The 18,970-nt window shown below is 40.9% G+C and overlaps 1 protein-coding gene across 1 annotated transcript; it reads left to right on the top strand.

The window, feature by feature from the left end:
• Positions 1-1,634: 1,634 nt before the first annotated feature.
• On the top strand, positions 1,635-17,783 carry RUVBL1 (RuvB like AAA ATPase 1). The gene is made up of 11 exons (XM_058031894.1): positions 1,635-1,852; positions 2,629-2,715; positions 3,349-3,481; positions 7,355-7,506; positions 8,768-8,857; positions 9,682-9,831; positions 11,129-11,192; positions 11,834-12,032; positions 13,747-13,849; positions 16,808-16,899; positions 17,198-17,783. Exons 1-11 carry the CDS (start codon positions 1,712-1,714, stop codon positions 17,355-17,357), a joined length of 1,371 nt encoding a protein of 456 aa, XP_057887877.1. The 5' UTR covers positions 1,635-1,711; the 3' UTR covers positions 17,358-17,783.
• The last annotated feature ends 1,187 nt before the right edge of the window (positions 17,784-18,970 follow it).

The raw sequence follows: 18,970 nt of genomic DNA, 5'->3' as shown, positions 1-18,970 counted from the left end.
CTGAATGGTTCTATAGCAGGATACCCTTACAAAGGTGCTGAACCACACATGTGTGCAATTATATTGTAATTACAAATTTAAACTAGAGTATGTAAATATAAACTGACAGAACAATTAACAGAAAAAGCAAGCAACAATAAGCGAAGTCTTTTCTTTGCCAAATTATATTTATAACAAAACTAATGGAAGCTCTTGAACAAAGAGGGAATGAATAGCATGTATATGGTTCACTGGGCTTTTGCAAATTGAACCATAACTCCCATTCTCCCTAAAACAGCTCTCTGAGTTTGTGCTGTCACAGGACTGCTTGTGCAACTCCCCTGGCAGTGCACAGGAAAGCCAAGATGGCACCAGACATCAGTCCTGCCTCATACCACATTAATCCACTGGCTTCAAACACTGCAGACACAGACATGGTTTTATAATCACAGAAAACTCTCTGTATCTATGGGAAGAGTCCCTTGTCTTTTTTTCTGGGGGAGAGATCACAGTACCTACAACAAAGAGAACTCACTGGAACTGCAGGCTCCCAGATCCCATCTAAAATTTCACTGTCAGTGATCTCCATATGAAGCTTTTAAACCCCTGACAGAAGGTGCAGGAGTCACCAAGCCCCAGTAAGGAGCTGTGGCATCACAGACCTTGGAAATACAGATTTTTCTGCCAGGCCATGAAAAGAACTGATGGGAAGTTGGAGTGGTTTCACCCATTTCAATTGCTCAAAGCTCATAAGGAATACGTGCTGTAGGTGCAGCACACGTCACAGCCTCTAATGCTTACAGGAAGGCTTTCAAGATGTAGAACAGAATTATTCTGCGGTTTCACTGAGCGCTAGAAACAGTGAGCAAAACCTAGCAGGTGAGAGACCACCACGCTTTCCTTGGCAGGGGAGGTGGACTAGGCGGTCTCCAGTGGTCCCTTACAAGCTTAACGATTTTGTGAATCTTTGACAAAACTTTAGAAAACACCCTGGGAAAGCCCCAGCTTATTTTTGTGAGCTAAAGCCAGCCGAGGTTTTGATAAGGCTCAGGGGCCCCTGGCGCGCTGTCAGCGGCTGTGGGCGGGCAAGGGGCAGGACACCGAGCCGGGGGCACCCAGCACTGCCCCAGCCTCGGCAGCAGCACAAGCGCTGGCTCCAGAGCCACATCGGATTGGAGAGAGAACGAAAGAAGGAAAGAAAGTGCTCCTGGTGCTGCAGGGCCAAGAAACCTGCGAGCAAGAACGAGCTGGTTCCGCCTCCAGGAGGGCTCCACTCGCCTCTCCCCAAACCCCCCTCGCCGACTCAGGGAATCGCAGAACCGCTTCGGTTGGAAAAGAGCTCCGAGCTCACAGGGTCCAGCCCATGAGGGATCACCACGTTCAGAACCGGACCCTGGCACCGAGTCCAGCGTTTCCCTGAGCGACTCCAGGCACAGCCACTCCGCCGCCCCCCTCCTTCCCGGCCCTACTCCTCCGCAGCGCCCGCGCCCGCCCGGACCGACCGCTCGCGCCGCACGCGGAAACGGGCGGGCGGACCCTAAAACCCTGAGCCCCCGCGGCTGACGGACAGGCCCCGCGCCCAATGAGCGCCGAGAGCGCCGTGGCGGCGGCCAATGGCGGAGCGGGGGCGGGGCGCGCCGGCGCGCGCTGGGAGCCCCGGTAACGCGCGGGCCGCGTGCGAGGAGCGCGGGGCGGCCGGGCCGGAGCTGCCGCTGTCCCGCCGGGCCCCGCCATGAAGATCGAGGAGGTGAAGAGCACCTCGAAGACCCAGCGCATCGCCGCCCACAGCCATGTCAAGGGGCTGGGGCTGGACGAGAGCGGCGCCGCCAAGCCGGCGGGGGCCGGGCTGGTGGGGCAGGAGAACGCGCGGGAGGTGAGCGCGGCGCCGGGCCGGTGAGGGTGACAAGTCCCCGGCACAGAGTGAGAGCCGTGCCCGGGATCCTCCGTGTGGCCGCTGCCGTGTGAGATGCGATGGGGGCGCTCGGGGTTGTGCTTGCTCTGCTCCTGCTCCGCGCAGGGACCGTGGCGGTCTCCCGGGTACCGGCGGAGAAATTGGGGTGTTAGAGGCAACGGAACCGAGCAAAAGTCAGCGGGTTTGGTGCAGACGGGGACTGGAGCATCCGCTTCAGTGCGGGGGCCGGATAAAACCATCGCAGATTGCTTTGGGTTGGAAGGGATCTTAAGGAAAACCATCACAGAGTCCCAGATTGGTTTGGGTTGAAAGGGATTTTAAGGATGATGTCTCGTTCCAACCCTCTTGCCGAGGGCAGGACACCTCCACTGGAGCACGTTGTTCAGAGCCCCGTCCAACCTGGCCGTGAAAGGAGATCTGTAGAGGATCTTCGGCTCAGGCAGCCAAGATTAATTTCTGGCTTTACTTGCAAACCTCTCTCTGTGTTTGGGACTGCAAGAGTGGAAAAGGAGTCGGGGCTCACAGATTGAGTTTCGTTTTCTGTGATTTTTAATGTCTGTGTCAGATAAAATGATTGTAGAAAGTACATTTCCCTAATATTTTATTTCTTTTTGTGTGCATGAAATTGAAATCTTTACTTTTTGTTAAACGTGTTATTTTTAAACACTTTAAGTAGCATTGAAACAAAGGATACTATAGCAATACTTGTGTTAACAGTATAAATATTTAATTTACAGGCATGTGGGGTTATAGTGGAGCTAATCAAAAGCAAAAAAATGGCTGGCAGAGCAGTGCTGTTGGCAGGACCTCCTGGAACTGGCAAGGTATTACTCTTCTATTTTTTTTACAAAATAAAGTATTTTCAAATGTATTTTAATTTGTCAAAACTGTTTTGGGATAGTGGTTACAAAATGTTTTCATGTACTAGAATTTGTTTTCAGTCAATGTATTGATGTAGTTTTCTACTTGATATTTTTACTTCTATGGTGTCATTGACACTGGCAGTACCCAGTGATGTGTTCAGCATCTTTAAAGTGAAACCACCTCTTGTAGATTACTAAACACATAGGTAACAAGGCCTCTGAAAAAGTTTTAGAAGTTACTTTTATATTAAAAGCCAGAATATTTTTTGCTTGGTTTTCTTTTTTCCCCCGTGCTATTTATTTATTTTTCACATCTGGATCAACTCTCAAATTCAAATACCCAGTTTTGTGTTTTCAGGGGTTTTTTTAAAGTCTTTGGCCAAGGTCACCAGTGTTGGAGGAGGGTTTGTTATATGTGAGAAATACATGTCAGACAGAATGGTCTTACCATTAAATTGGTAATTGATGTATAGAAGGTGATGTAATGAGGAAAGTTAACTTTGTGCAAAAGGAATAATTTCTTAATTCTCTCCAAAATGAATGTCTGTGGTTTTTTTGTTTTTTTTGTTTTTTTTTTTTTTTTCCCATTTAAAGACTGCTTTGGCTTTAGCTATTGCTCAGGAACTGGGAAGCAAAGTTCCTTTTTGTCCTATGGTTGGAAGTGAGGTCTATTCCACTGAGATCAAGAAAACAGAAGTTCTAATGGAAAACTTCCGACGTGCAATTGGTAAGTTTCAGGAAAAGAAGAATTAAGTGTTTGCATGATACTGACTTTGCTTTTTCCCAGTCATCTCAAAAGGAAAAACTTCAGTGGTCAAGACATTTTCAGATTTTTGTATGCTTATTTTCTTCAGTGCTGATCCTAATTTAGTGAATCTCTTTCACGCTTAGTGGAGTCAGGTTTTCTGTTTACAAACTGTAAACAGAAAACAAAACAAAATTCAATTTTTGTATTTTGGTTTATACTTCACCAGATTCTCTCATCCTCCACATTCACTTCTCTGTTTTGCCTGTGATTTAATAAAGCTGAAAGAAAAAAAATAATTTTTAGTTTCTTATGTTAGCATAAATACTTGTAGACAGAAAAATGCTCCTCCTGTTTTTTGATTTTGTGATTTCGCCCTACTAAATAAACAGTCTTAATCAGGGGGTCCCAAACAGCAGCATTAGCCTGACTTACTGTTCCAGTGAGCAAGAGAAAGTTCCATGCCAACTGAATAAACACTGTAACTTAATGTCATCGTCAATTCTACAGTGCATTTACAAGTTTGATGTAAATTGGTTTAATTTGCAGCACAGCCTCAGTGACTATCTAAAATCTCTTACACAGCTGCTGCTGACAGCTGATAAATGCAGATAGAAGTGGCCCTTGTTTGTGTGAGGATTTGCTAAAGAGAGCCCAGTTGATTTTAGCCCTGAACATATTAACAGTAATTTTCCTGTTTCAGTACCATGTTTCTTCTTGGACTTCATCTGGCAGCAGCAGGGTGAAACCTCTCAGCTCTTCAGTGAAACAAAAGTATTCCATTGACTTTTATAAGAAAGCAGCTTTCAGTAGGCTCTGGTCTTCTGGTTACCATGAAACTGGCAGGGCCTGGGGGAGGGAAGCCTCAGTAGTCTGCAAAATTTCCTTGATGTGATGAAGTTCCCTGTCAGAGGTTTGGAAACCTGAACCAGCAGGTGGAACTTATGCCATCCATGTTGTCAGTTCTAGAGATAGCAGAGATTTAACAGCCAGCTACATTGTTAGTTCCCTGCATTCCCTGAATGTCAGTAGAGAGACACTTCTAAACAAATATTAATGTTAATGAAAGATGGAGCTTCTTTTATTCCTTCCTGTTGAATTCCGTGTCACATTTTTGTAACACAGCCTTTATTGAATATTTTTGTATTTCAAAAAAATTCTCCAAATTATTTTAAAGGACTAGTAACCACCATTTCTTATAATGAAACACTTTCCAGTTGAGATCTAATCTCAGGTTTTACCTTCCCTGCTAGTTAAAGAAATATTTTACAAGGGTACATTTAAAAAAAATATTCTGTGCAGTGTGGTTGGGTCTGGATGCAAGGGAAGCTTCAGTTCACACATCCATCAGTAATTGAAAGTATTAATTTAGGTTTTATTAAGTTTTGTTTGTTTGTATGTCTCCTTGGTAGCAGGTTCTGTGTGCATCATCATTGCTGATGTGCATTTTGCTTTCAAGGGGTTTAGCCACCTGAATTGTTAAAAATTATCAGAGATGTTAACATCAAATTTTGTACTTGATAGTTGGGGTTTTTTTCCTTGGAAACTACAGTCTGACTGGTTTGGATCACTTTACAAGAAAGTAGGACTTATTCTGAGTCTACAGAATTTTTTTTAAGTGTCTTTTAATAACAGACTCAATGTAGTTTTATGGCCAAGTAATGTTTGGGATGCAGTAGAGAGATTAAAATATGTAAGAAACCTAAAAGTACAGAGTGGAAATGAGGAGATCAAATTGTTGTATGGGTTAAAAGTAATTTAACCTGGGAGAGATAATCCAGTATAGAGCTCATTAGCAGCTGGTGAGGATGATGATAGCAGCTAATGTTAGGAGCTCAGCTGCAGTAAGAAATAACTGCTGCAGGAGCCACTTCTGTGGTGTAGCTGTTCCTTGTGTTGCCAAGCTGTACCTGCCAATGGGTGGAGCAGACCCTGTTCATCTCCACGGAGTGCTCTTGAACCAAAGCATCAGACAGCCCACAGCTGCTGCCTCGGATTTGGGTCTGATTTGGAAGTAAGAGATCTCTCTAAGAACACTGAGAATGAAGTTTGTAGTTGACACATAGGTATTCATTTGAAATCAAAGGATAATCAGCAGCAAGTTCAAAGCATCAATTACCTTTGTTCAGATCACATTCATCTGTGAATATTTTCTACAGACACCTCTCTAAGAGCACATTAGTCTGGATTAGAGGAATGCTTCTGAAGCAAATCCCTGGGTTTGCCCTCGCTGACTTGGCTTTGACTTGTGTTGTGGAGCAGAATGAACACTTGAACTGGATTCTTTCCAGATGAAATGGAACTGGAAGATTCATTGCATGCTTCAGCAGCATACAAGTCATACCCCAAACACAAACAGGCTGCCACATTTTCAGAGCAGGGTAGAGCTTGTGCTGGACATCTAAAGCAAAACAAAGAGGACAAGCAACCTGGTCCACTTGGTGGCTATAGCAGTTTCAGTGTACAGATTCCCATATTGTTTCATACTCATTGCTCATGAGCCAGTGTGGTGCAGCCTTGTCTACGTCAGTTTTTTTTTAATTCAGAGGTTCATTAATTTCTGTCTGATGCTTTGGCACACCTGAAGAACATTTTTAAAACTACTGAAATTAACTTTGTACACAAATTTTTATGTCATCGTAAGTAAGAGAAAGCAAACATTTCCTACCAAGAATTTGTCACAGTTAGGCTGTTTCTCACATTTCAGATCCTTGTCTGAATTTGGGCCCAGTAGAGGGAGACAGACTCGTGTTTGTCAGTTCTTTATAGCCTCTATCAGCAGCTCAAAATTACTGGTGAAGTGTCTGATCTATTTCAAAGCAAAATGAAAAGTTACGGAACAAGCAAAGGTTTATAAAGTCACAATACCCTCAGACTGGGCAGGATGACTTCCCTATATCTTGTTACAGTCCATTCATTATTTTTGGTATGGCATGTGTGTCTCATAAAATACTTCATGGAGTTTCTTCAGATGTGGATTCTTTGAACTTCTGTGTAGTAAGAGCATACATAATTGTAGTGGTGGTGGTGATGATAGTGGGTTTGCTTTGAAACAGTCTGCCTGCAAATGTCTTCAGCTCTATATTATTTATCAATTTAAAATAACCTAGTTAATTACAGTAATTGACTGGAACAGAAGATAGCCAGATATTCTGATGATTGCTTGGCTGTCTGAAAAATAACAAAGTGAGGATGTAATTTTCAGCTATTTTGAAATAGTTTTAAATTTGTGTTGTAGCAGTTACTGCTAAATTTTATCTAACTCACCTTTTGCTACTAACTGGAAAAATATTTAGAATTATACATAAACCCTTTAGTAATTTTATTATGTTCTAGCACAATACCTGTTAATCAATTTGTGTTGTGTTTTTAACTCAGTTGCTAAAATATAAAGTTTACTTTTTTTCTTCTATATTTTTGGTGACTTTGCAGGGCTTTTTTGATGGTCCAGAAATTGTATAAATGTCATATTAATGTCACTAGTTTCAGAAGATGGTCTGTATTTCTGGCTTCAGCATAGGGAGCAAATCAAGCAATTCCCTTTTTGTGGGAGGGGAAAAAAGAGGATCCTAGCATTTGCTTCAAGAACTAATAATAAGAAATAGAATAAAGTAATTTCTAAAAGTTTAATAAACTTCTTAGCAAGTCAGAACTTGGGCTGAGCTTCATTCTTGTGCACAGGATGGATATTCTCGCTTAATATTGAAGAAGAGAGCAATAATTCATCTTTCTGCCTTTAAAAGTAAAACATTACCATGAAATGTAATGCACCCTAACAATAAATTACATTTTGTTGACAGTAAAGCAGCAGACTCACAAGTGTATACTGAAACAATGTTAAACAATTTCTTGCAGGGTTGAGGATTAAAGAGACCAAGGAAGTTTATGAAGGAGAAGTCACAGAACTGACTCCCTGTGAGACTGAGAATCCCATGGGGGGATATGGCAAAACCATCAGCCATGTAATTATAGGACTCAAAACTGCAAAGGGAACCAAACAGTTGAAGGTAAGTGTGGTAGAGTCTCAGAGATTTCATTAAGTATTTTGGGTTTGCAGCTTCTATTCTTAGCACTTCTTATTTCCATTTCAAGCTCTTGATCCACTCTGTCAGGTGGAGCTGCCAGGAGGCTGCCTTCTTTGGCTAGACAACTTTATCCTGACTGTTTATCTGCTTTATGTAGGATATTTAGATATTGGTCTTGTGTCCTACTAATAGAAATAGGAGATAAACCCATCATCACTTGGTGAGCAGCTGCTGTTTCTGTTTGGCAACACTCACCTGTATGTCTTCAAGGAGTTAAAAGTGAGTTTTGATAGGAAGAGATCCAGATGCAATTTTGTAAATGACAAATACCACAAAAAATGGGCTGAGTTGACAATCTGAGCTTCATTCTGTCTCAGTCTGTGATACACTCTGACCCTGGCTATAAATTAATGTTCATGGTAATAAACATACGAGAAAGGCCTTGTTTGGTTTTGTTTTTGTGATTGTCAGGAACCAAATTTTTGAGGATAGCTTGGGAAATAGTGCCTGTTTAAATATAAATTATTCTTTCTGTCACATCTTTTCTTTCTACATGGGGTGTCATGCTCTAGTGAATATTTGATAGAGAACTGGAAATTGAGCTGGTGTGTTGCCAACTCAGGCCCACTTTCCTTTTGTTTTCTTGTCTCCATTCAATTTCCCTGTCAGACTTGGAGAGAACTAAAAGCTGTCTCTGTTGTTAAGTATCATCTTTCATTTGTTCACTCTGAAAACAAGGAAATGAAGAGCAAAAGTGAATAAACATGTACCAGGAGAAACAAAGGCATCTAATATATTCCACACCCACTCTCCCTCACAGAGCTCCACAGAGGATAAGGACTCAAGAAATGAAGGAATATTGATTCATATATTCAATGCTATAGGCAGATTTTTTATAAAAGTTTTCCTGGAAAGCTAGAGAATTACTGTTTATTGAGTGTAAATACATTGTCACATTACTCAGAGGTATGTTTTGTAGCTGGTACCATTATGTTTCTGGCACTGTCACTTCCTTTTGGATAGCAGATTTTTTTGTAAGACAGCAAGTTCTGTGCATCTTCCAGATTTATTCGCTATCCCTACTCCAAACGTTACAGCTTTATAAAATCCTAGAGGTATTGTCAGGGTGAGTTGCAGTTTAATTTCAGCTGATGGGAGTGAGCTTCAAACTGAATTTCTTTACCTTGATTACCATAACAATATGGAGCTGTTTTGATCAGCTGTGCTGTTTGCTTGTCTCCAGCTGGACCCGAGCATTTTTGAGAGCTTGCAGAAGGAGCGAGTGGAAACCGGTGACGTTATTTATATTGAAGCAAACAGTGGAGCTGTCAAGGTAAAAGAAAAGTTCTGTACTTTTATGCAAGTGTATGTTTTTTGCAGACCTTTCTCTGCCTTTGTCAGAAGGTTCTCTGATTTATTAACCTTAACTGACATGGTATGGTTACATGGAAATTTTAAAAAGAGCCCAGTGCTTTCCTTATCAGGAGAGAAAAGTCTCTTTTGCACCCAAAGGATGTGGAGATCTGGTTCACAATTAAGGTCATCTGGCAAGGAAGCTATCACTGATGCTGTCTGGATGGGTTTTCTTTTTTGTAAGATCAAGGCATCTCTAAGGGAAGAGGGGAAGAACCAAACAACTTTAGTCATTTTCAAGCTGACATGTGCAGCGTATTTAATCTTTCTTTTATCGCTCTGATATTTTCTCCACAAGATATATACATGTAGAAGGGAATACTGCATTAGTTAGCATTCTTTTCATATCTGATTTAGAAAGTGTATAGTGATACTTGCTGTTTAATGGATGAGCATAATATTTTCTATCATAATAAATCACCCACCTACAAAGGAGGTTCTCCCAATCTCTGGTTAATCTGCTGGATTTGTCCTTTAGCAAGAATTGTGTACAGTAAAAGAAGGGGAGAGAGGAGTAGAATATTGTTGCCACTGAAAATATCAGGTGTTTCTCAACAGAGTTTTTGAGCTTTGATCAGCAGATAGGGTATGCCTGTTGCTAAGTAGGGACTGGGATGTCTGAACTGTCAGCTGAAGCTTGTCAGAACTGGAATTGTGAACTAACCATGTTATCAAATTCATGTCACTCAAGGTTTTGGTACTGAAATTAATTCTATACCTGGGTTTCTCCTTTTTGTTCCTCAGAGGCAAGGCAGGTGTGATATCTATGCTACAGAATTTGACCTTGAAGCTGAAGAGTATGTTCCCTTGCCAAAAGGTGATGTGCACAAGAAAAAGGAAATTATTCAGGATGTAACCCTGCATGACTTGGATGTGGCCAATGCTCGACCTCAGGTATGTGACTTCACAGATTAAGTCTTTACAGAAAAATTATTTGGGATAGATGTGATGTTACCAGAATAATCGAGATGTAGGAAGTTGAGCTAACTCACCCTCAAAGATTCCACTGTAGGAAAAGCAGTAGGTGTTACACCTGGAAGCCAGTCTAGCCCAGGGCTCTGCCATGGAGGTTAAGGAGGTTAAAGCAGTTGTTTCCTTAGAATTCATGCACCTGGTCATGGAATACTGTCAGGATAACACTCCTGGCACTACAGAGAATGGTCTGGGAGTTGTAGGACAGGTTCCACACAGATATTTGGAATCCACCACCTTCACAGTTAATGCAAAATCTAGACCCTGCTCTCTTTCCCTCCACTGCTGTGCCTCATCACTTGCAGAAAAAGAGCATTGTGGGCTGTTGCCTCTGACCAGAAAAAGGGATTATTGCTTTCTCTCTAGAGGGAAAGCTGCCTAGGTTTGAGGTAGGTAAGGTGTGAGGTAGCAACAGCCAGACCTGCATAATTTCATTTTAATGGAAGTTCTGAATGCAGATTAATATATTCTGCTCTGTGTTTATGGTTTTATAATTATGAAGTGGAAACTGCAAGGACTGTGATAAAAGGTGTCTTAAGTATTTTTGACTGCTGTGGATTCTGTTGATATTCTTACTTGTTTCAGAAATGTTTCATAGTCACTTGTTAAACTTCTTTGTGAATTTCAGTAGGGCTCTGCATGTATTGCAGCAAAAGAAACCCCAGAAAATAGAAGAATTACTCCTTGCTGTGTCTTCACATAAATCCACTCCTGAGGGAATTCTATCTCTGTCAAAACCAGAAGTCACTAACAAGTTTAAATGCTGGAATCCCTACAGTAAAACAATACAACTCATTAACTTATTCAATTTCAAAATAATTTACAAAAATAATTATTTGATAAAAATAATGGTATTAAAAAGTTATAAAATTTAGAATCATTCTTCCTGTGTTGACAGGCTGAGCACCTACTGTGCATGCAGGCAGTCCACATCTTTGTGTGCCCTGACAAGTTCATTCCTTAAGAGTTCCTCTGTGACAGTTTTTTCAAGAGAGGATATCTCATTTTGATTTTTTTATGCTCTCCAAATGAGCAAGGATGGGGGGGTAGCTAGGTGATTGTTTAGAATACTCCTGTGGTGAGGTGACCTAAACTTTGACAGATTATCAAAGACTGCTCTTAGAAACAACTTCTTTGACTAATTCCTGATCTAAAAACTTCCCAAAATGTTCTGCTTACTACATGACCTCAAAGCTGATCTGTCACTTTTTTTTCCTAGGGAGGACAAGACATCCTTTCTATGATGGGACAGTTGATGAAACCTAAGAAAACTGAAATTACTGGTATGAAACTTGTATGGCATTTTGAGATTGTGTAATCTATGTGTTTTCCAGTTAGAAAATGATTTTAAATAGTGTTACTATATTTAAATGAGTAACTACATACTATCTAATCACAAATAGTCAGATTTCCAAAAGCATGATACAGTTGCTAGAATTATAATGGCTGGACTCAGTACAGGTTACTGGTTCGTGCATGTAGTGGTAAAATGTATCCAGTGCTCTGCACCCATCTTCTGGTGAGAGGTCAGAATGCCAGTGCCCATCCTACAACATCCCTGCCACAGTGTGAGGTTCAGGCTTTCAACAGAGCCAAACTGAATACAGCAGTAAGACACAAATTCTAGAAAGTGATGTAGCAATCATACTGAATTTTGGTGGGGTAGAAGAATGGCACCTCTGTAACAGCTGTCTAAGGACATGAATTTTTCAAATGTGAATATTTCAGTTAGAAATACTTTGTTGCACAGATGTCTCACCAACACTATGAAGTGTCAGAAAGTTTTAGAGTCACAGGTATTTTCCTTGTGGCAGTAAGATACCAAACCATGGAAAAGTTCAAGGAGAATTTTCTTTACTTCAAGCCTTACCCTCTGACCCATAGTTCACTGGCAGAACAACCAACAGTTTCTTTTTGTTCTCAGACAAACTTCGAGGAGAGATAAATAAGGTGGTGAACAAATACATTGATCAAGGCATTGCAGAGCTGGTGCCAGGTGTGCTCTTTGTGGATGAGGTTCACATGCTGGACATTGAGTGTTTCACATACCTGCACCGAGCCCTGGAATCTTCCATTTCCCCCATTGTCATCTTTGCTTCCAACCGAGGAAACTGCATTATCAGGTAGGATGGCTAAACTGGAATTTGCCACTTTGCATTGTTACAAAAATCTTGGAATTAGCTGTGTCAGTAGAGTTACAATCTTAGAAGGCTTTTGTCTCTCAAATTGGCACCTGTGATAATCCTCTGCATGAGTTGCAAGCTGCATTCATGCTCAAGAGCTGCTTAGGAGCTTCATGACGGGACAAGCATTTAACACCAGGCTGACTGGAATTCCTCCTTTCCCCTAACACGTCTCTCCTCTGACAGTCTCTGAATTGTTTCACTCCTGGGTGATCTGTGACAGTTACCATTGTCATTGTATACCTCCATACATCTGTTACCTGCACATTGGGGACATCAAAAGCACCAGAGCTACAAACCTCTAATACCATTGTTTCCTGCTTCTGGATTATTTTGCTGCTTGCAATCCTAATTCCGTCAGACTTCAGCTTCTAGTTCATACTGGTAAAGTGTGTCACAGTTCAGCCTTTCCCTTTTCCTGCTCTGTTGGTCTGACATTTTGTGATTCTTCAGTCTTGCCAACCAACTTGTTTTTAATTTCCACTTCACTTTGATATTTTACACCCACAAAATGCATTCTTTGCATGTTCAGTAAAAGTTCCCTCCTCTGATTTCAGTCTTCTGTAAGTTCTACTACCAGTTTGTGGTCTAGGTCTAATTACATCTAAACAAGCTGTCATTAGCAATGATTGCTACTCTTTGGATTGATTTAATTCAGCTGTATAACCAGCTTTTCCTTTCCCTCATAGTGGCTCATCTGGTATTAATATTTCTCTGTTTGCATTGGGTAGAAGTGAGAATGATAAGCCCTTCAAAAATGTTTAGGATGGACATTACTTCAGTCTGTTTGCAAAGATGTAAAAAAGCTGTCTTGTAAAAGTAAAGGAAGTAGAGATCCGTCAGCATGGATTCACTGCAGATCTTGTTATGAAAAAGCTGTGATTTAAAAGAGGAAATTTTCCATATATTAGTGACAGCTAATATTGGAGAACATGGCCAGAGCTGCAGCTACCTAAATACTAGCACTGAACTTAAAAGTGTAATTCTCCACCAGCACTTCACTGTTCTTACTGCAATCTGTGTAATTCTCCTAAATTAAATCTGGGTATCTTTTGACTTCACAGTAAATTACAGTGGTCCTGGGAAACCAAGAGTGCATGTGTCTGCAGGCTGTGCTGTTGGGAGTTGCATGTCAAACAAATAAAGTGGTTGGGGATCTAGATCCTGCCCTGTCCTTCATACAGAGACCTAAACTTCTCAGTTTGCTGGATTGCAGGCATGGAATGTAAACCACCAAAGTATTCACTGGAGGGATTGGAGAGAATGCCTTGCTCAGCCACAGGGCATGTTCTCCAAATGAATGATAATATATATAATTTCTGCTGATACTGCTAAACAACTTAGTAAGAATGATTTGTTCCTTGCTGGAGGATGCCTTGGAACATTAGATAAGGCTGTATTGTGAGACAATACAAGAAAGCACCTCTCACTATATTTGAGGCACGTTTAAGAGCTCCAGCAATAGTGTTTGTTTCCCTGGGGCTGTCTGGAATAAACCTTAGACCAGAATGTTTCCTGTCTCTGACCCAGGGGTGTGTGTGTCTGTGGACACACAATTGTAAACTAATATAGTCACTCTTTACTGATTTTAACCAAATCAATGTACTGAACTCCCAGTAATGTCTGATTTCTTTCTGTTTGGTTTCTCCTCTAGAGGCACTGAGGATATTGTGTCTCCTCATGGAATACCATTGGACCTGCTGGATCGAGTCATGATTATCAGAACCATGCTCTATACACCCCAGGAAATGAAGCAGGTATGCACAGCATTTTAAGGAGCTTGTTACAAGTCCCCAGAGCTTCTGTCTGTTCTGTTAGTGTAGAGATGTTTGGCTCTGTGGTCACCAGGGCTTGTGCCAGAAAGCTCCCTGCTTGCTAAAAGCCTGCTTCTCTAGGAGTCAATACAGAGAGCTGGTTAAAGCTGTGCACACAACCTCTCTGACTCCAGCCACTGAGGAGTTGCTGAGCACATGTGGAGCTGAAAGTGGCACCTCTTTGTGAATTGTTAGCTGAAGCTGCCTCTTGCACAGACATACTTGCCCTAGTTTGCAGATTTCAGTAGGTGATGCTTTTTCCGTTGGTGTAAGATGATCATGGGATCTTTAGTCCCAGACCTCAGGCTTTTCCCTCACATGAGAGGGATTGAGGAATACACCCTCATGTGCTGCATTTTTGCCTTTATGCCCTTATGTACCTTTAACCTACTGGGGCTGTCTCCTGAAATAGGGAGAATTTAATGCCCCTAGTTAAGTTTGGAAATATAAACACAGAAAGTGTTTTAGAGCTATCCTTCCAAATGCCTGCAAGTTTTCCTGTGGGGCCATCACAATGCATTGTATATTGATTATAATGCTTGGTGCCATTAGGATGCATTGTGTCAAAGATCCCCCCTCATTAGCCTCTCAGTGCTGGGAAGTGACACAATGCAGAAGACATTAGGGTTTACCATGTCAATTCTTTGTATTATTTAAGAGATAGTGTCACTGGAGGAGAGTGTTATGCCAGATAATGGTCTCCTGCTGCTGGAGAAGTGCCAAGGTGTTGTGGATGCATTTATGGAACAGAGGCAAAGCTTCATTTCACTTGGTTTGAGGAGCTTTTCATTGATGATGTCCTGAGCTGTTCTCAGGATGATTTTTTTTTGTACCTAGAGGACATTTTGAAGCATTGTGGTGTAAATTGCAGTAGAAGCAGCCCAGTGATTTAACAATGCAATTAGGTTTAGTCTACAAAACAAATTTTCATGTGTGACTTTTACTCAAGCTGGGGATATTAAAGACTGTCTGGATTTCCCTGTAGTGTAAAGTGAATTCTGTGTAGTTAGTGCTGGATTACCATGCAGGTAAGACACTTTCTGAATGCTGCTGTTCAGAAGGGCTGGGTAAATGCTGGGATTTCCACCTCCCCAGGGCTGAAGGAAAGGAAGTGTTCAGAGTAACATTTCCTAAAGGTAGAGTTCAGACCCATAAATCATGTTCCCATAGTCAGATAACCTCATCTTCCCTTAAATTAAAGCTTCTGAATGGCAACTTCTCATGGGAGAAGAAGAGGAGCTATTACACTTAACTTTGGCTTCTAACTAAGTACAGTTGGGATGGGGGTAAAAACAAGGCATAAGTAAGTTAGTTCTCTATTTTTGCTCTCATTATTTGTCTTTCATGTTAGGAGGAAGTTTCTGCTGCTGATGTTTCTGTGTGAGACTCTTTGCCTTCACCATTGAGTCCTTTATCAGCACAGAATCTGGTCATGTATCTACTGAAAGTTTGTTCATAACCAGTTCAAAATATTTTTTGAGCATGTTGATAAAGTAGAAATCCCATTGTGAAGTGCTGCTCTGAGACAAGACACACAGTAACCTTAGTGCAGCTAGAATAGGGAAAAAATGCACTTTTATGCTTATTCTAGTCAGTTGATGTAATCAAACTTTTTTGCATATGTGCCTTGGATATTAAAGGTTATAACTGAGATGTTTTGTTCCTAATGTATTTCACCTGATAAACACTTGTTTTCCTATTCCATAGTAAATGGATATGTAAGCAAGTGGTGGATTAATGGCTTGGGCCCTAGTCTTTAGGCAGTGTTCTACCAGGTTACAGATAAAAAGTTATTCTAAAAAACATTGTTGAAGATGTGACATTCAAAACCTTGTTTGTAGCAGAGGAAGAACAAAGTAGCAGTGTTTGAATGAAGGGAAGGGGATGTCTGAGTGATCTACAGGTAAAAAAAAAAATCTTCAGCCTGAAATTGAAATTGGCAGCAGCATTGCCAATATTCAGTGCACATATCTTAGCACCAACTTTCTGCCATTTCAGGCCCCTCTCTTCCTCTGCTCCCTGAGCGCATTTTTATGGCTTTAATTTAAACGAGTGCTTCTTGATATCTTGTTTACAAAGCTGCCAAAGTGAAAAATACCTGTATTATATGAGGCTTGCAGTTCCAGAGTTATCTCTGCACTACAACACAACATCATTATCCAGTCTGCCCCTTATCACTCAGCTGGTAATACAGACTACCGAGAGACTTGTGCCACTTTTGTTACAGCTTTATATGCTCAGGCTTATTGGTGATATCTTCCTCTCCAACTTTGTAAAGATCTTCAGACTGGTACAAGCCTGAGACTGTTCTTGAAAGATTAGATTTTTCTTAGTGATTTTTTTTTTCTTCTTGAAGGAATAGGTGAATCATAGAAAGTAACTTTTTTATTTATTTTACTATCTTCTTGTCAATTGAATAAAAAGTGTGTTGTGAGCTGCTAAGGAAGGGGTGTAGTTTTCTGTAGGGCTTTTAGGAGGGCTCTGCTTTGCAGCACCAGTGATACACTGCAGAATTCAGTAACTGCTGTGGCTATCCAGAAGCCTCCAGCTGCCACTAACTTCTAGCATACATTTTCCATCTTCTTATATAAGTCCTCATATTCTCCTCCCCATTTGTAGATAGGGTTTGCCAAGTGTGCAGAGTTACCGTGAAGGATTAGCAGTCCAGATGTGTTACTTTACCTTCCTTGTGTGATAAGATTTTTTACCATTATATTTGCCTCTTCAAAGACTTAGAATTCTACAAATTCTGGTTTAGTGATAATTTACACCAGGGTAACTCTCCACACCATCTTGTTTTGTAGCATGTCTCATCTCTAAGCTGACAGTTTACAGATACTAAGTTAAGTAATTTAGCATGTTAATTGCTTGGGAACATACCTCACTCACTCTTCCCAACAGATCACCAAACTTCGTGCTCAGACAGAAGGGATTAACATCAGTGAAGAAGCTCTAAACCACTTAGGGGAAATTGGTACCAAGACAACCCTAAGGTAAGTTGGGCACAGTTTTCTATTCAGCATGACTGGGTCTAAAGCCACTGTAGGATAACTCACTGTTGGAAGCAGACAGACCTCTCCTTTACAATGACATGGTCTGTTAACAATCATTTAAAAGAGAGTGGTAATGCTCCTCTTTTCTTCTTTAATGAATGAACGTGCTGGAGTGCTTGCTGGCTTTCTCATACTGCTGCTAGAGCTGTGTTTCCTAGCAAATGTCCCAGCTCTCTGTGTCATCATTCCCTGGGATGCACTGAATTGTAATTACTCATCTGCCTCTGTTTGATCACAGGTATGCTGTGCAGTTGCTGACCCCAGCTAACCTGCTTGCCAAGATTAATGGGAAAGACAGCATTGAGAAAGAGCATATTGAAGAAATAAATGAACTTTTCTATGATGCTAAATCCTCAGCAAAAATCTTGGCTGATCAACAGGAGAAGTACATGAAATGAAGAGCTTATCATGTTCCATGCTTTGAAGTAGCTTTAACCCTTAGCCAAGGCTGGCTTAGTTATTGAATGAGAAATGTTAATGGTTTGTCTCTTTTGGGACTGAAGAATATTTAAATGTTGGACTGCTTTATCAGGCCAGAATTAACTGTTGAGTGTTCCTGTTTCATTATCAATAAGATGCTCCATGGTTTGTGTGTAACATCTTAGTCTCCCTTTTATCAGTATATGTGACATTAGTAGCTCTTGGCCCATGAGTTTTGTCTTTAGATTTCGTTACAGAAGAGCTCCAACTGAAGTTGATGCTTAAGAACAGTCTATTTTCTTTATGAATCCTGTTTTAAAATAGTTTCCTTTTACAGATGATAACTTTTTGGTTTTGAATCAAAGTTTGTCTGAAGTGCTTTATAATAAAACATGTCAAGAATATTGGAAGTGTGTGTGTGTTCACTCTGGATGTTGACCTAAGAAACAGTCCAAATAAACTGAAATTTAAAAAGCCAAATATGAGTGAAATGGATCTTCAACACAAAAATAGATTGCAGCAAAGGGAAAGATAGATTGGGCCCTTTTGATTACTTCTTTGTAGGGTTTGGGTTTTATTTTCTGAAGACTTCCTTAGAGAATGCAAAAATACATAATCATTATCTTTGCCCTATTTAAATCCTTTTCCCCAGAGAAACTTAAATTTTTCTTGGGTTTTCCTAAAGCAGATTTAAAAAAATTCATTTCCATCATGATTAGCTATTTTTTGCATTATCCCCACTTTCTTGATCACTCAGAACCAGAAAAAGTTTTCAAACTAAAACTGAAATCCCTCTCTGCACAGTCTGGATGAACTTCAGCTTAGTCTCACGTTCTCAGTTGTGTGAAGCATGGATACCTGATTGCTTCACAGCACTTTGAGGTGATCTATGTACACTACTTAAATAAGCATTTCTTGGGGTAGTATGGGAAAAATAGTAATTTACCACAGGAGGCAAGGTCTAAATGTCCTTTTTAGCATGTGCAAAGTGGACATTGAAGAGGATGACTTCAGTTAACTCATCAAAAACTTAAATCTGTGTTCCTGAATGAGACACTGCCTCACAAATACCAAACATACTCAGCCTTCCAGGAGTCCTTCACAGGAAGTCTGTGGTTCCTCATGTGGGGAGAGTCTCAGTAATGGGAAATTAATCACACTATGGGGTGGATTTTTTGTTTTGTCCTTACAGGTGAATCTACCTCTGTTATTCGTTTTGCTTTCCTAAGAGGTTTTATCTGAGACTTTGTGGTAGTTAAAGAAGCTAAAATTATCACAAAGCCATAGCATGCACACTTGTATAAAATAATGTACATGGGTTAATTGATACGTACCAAATGTAACAAAGCTCCCTTGTTAAATCAGGGAATTCTGCCTCCTAAAACACGCAGGAGCTCAGTCATCATCTCCTTGGGGAAGGAGACCAACTGCTAAAAATCTCTGTCCTCACCCCTTGATGCTCTAGAGGCTTGTCTCTTCCTTGTGCTGAAGTGCTGTTAGTGGAAATTGCTAATGATTTTTCAGCTCCAGTAACTGTGGACTGGACTGCAGTCTGCTGGGGAGAAAAAAATAGAGCTGGAAGGAAGCTGGG

Source organism: Melospiza georgiana, chromosome 11 (assembly GCF_028018845.1).
Source record: "Melospiza georgiana isolate bMelGeo1 chromosome 11, bMelGeo1.pri, whole genome shotgun sequence".
Taxonomy (NCBI): Eukaryota; Metazoa; Chordata; class Aves; order Passeriformes; family Passerellidae; genus Melospiza; species Melospiza georgiana.
The sequence above is the reverse complement of the archived record's forward strand: the minus strand, read 5'-3'. Positions and strand labels throughout refer to the sequence as shown.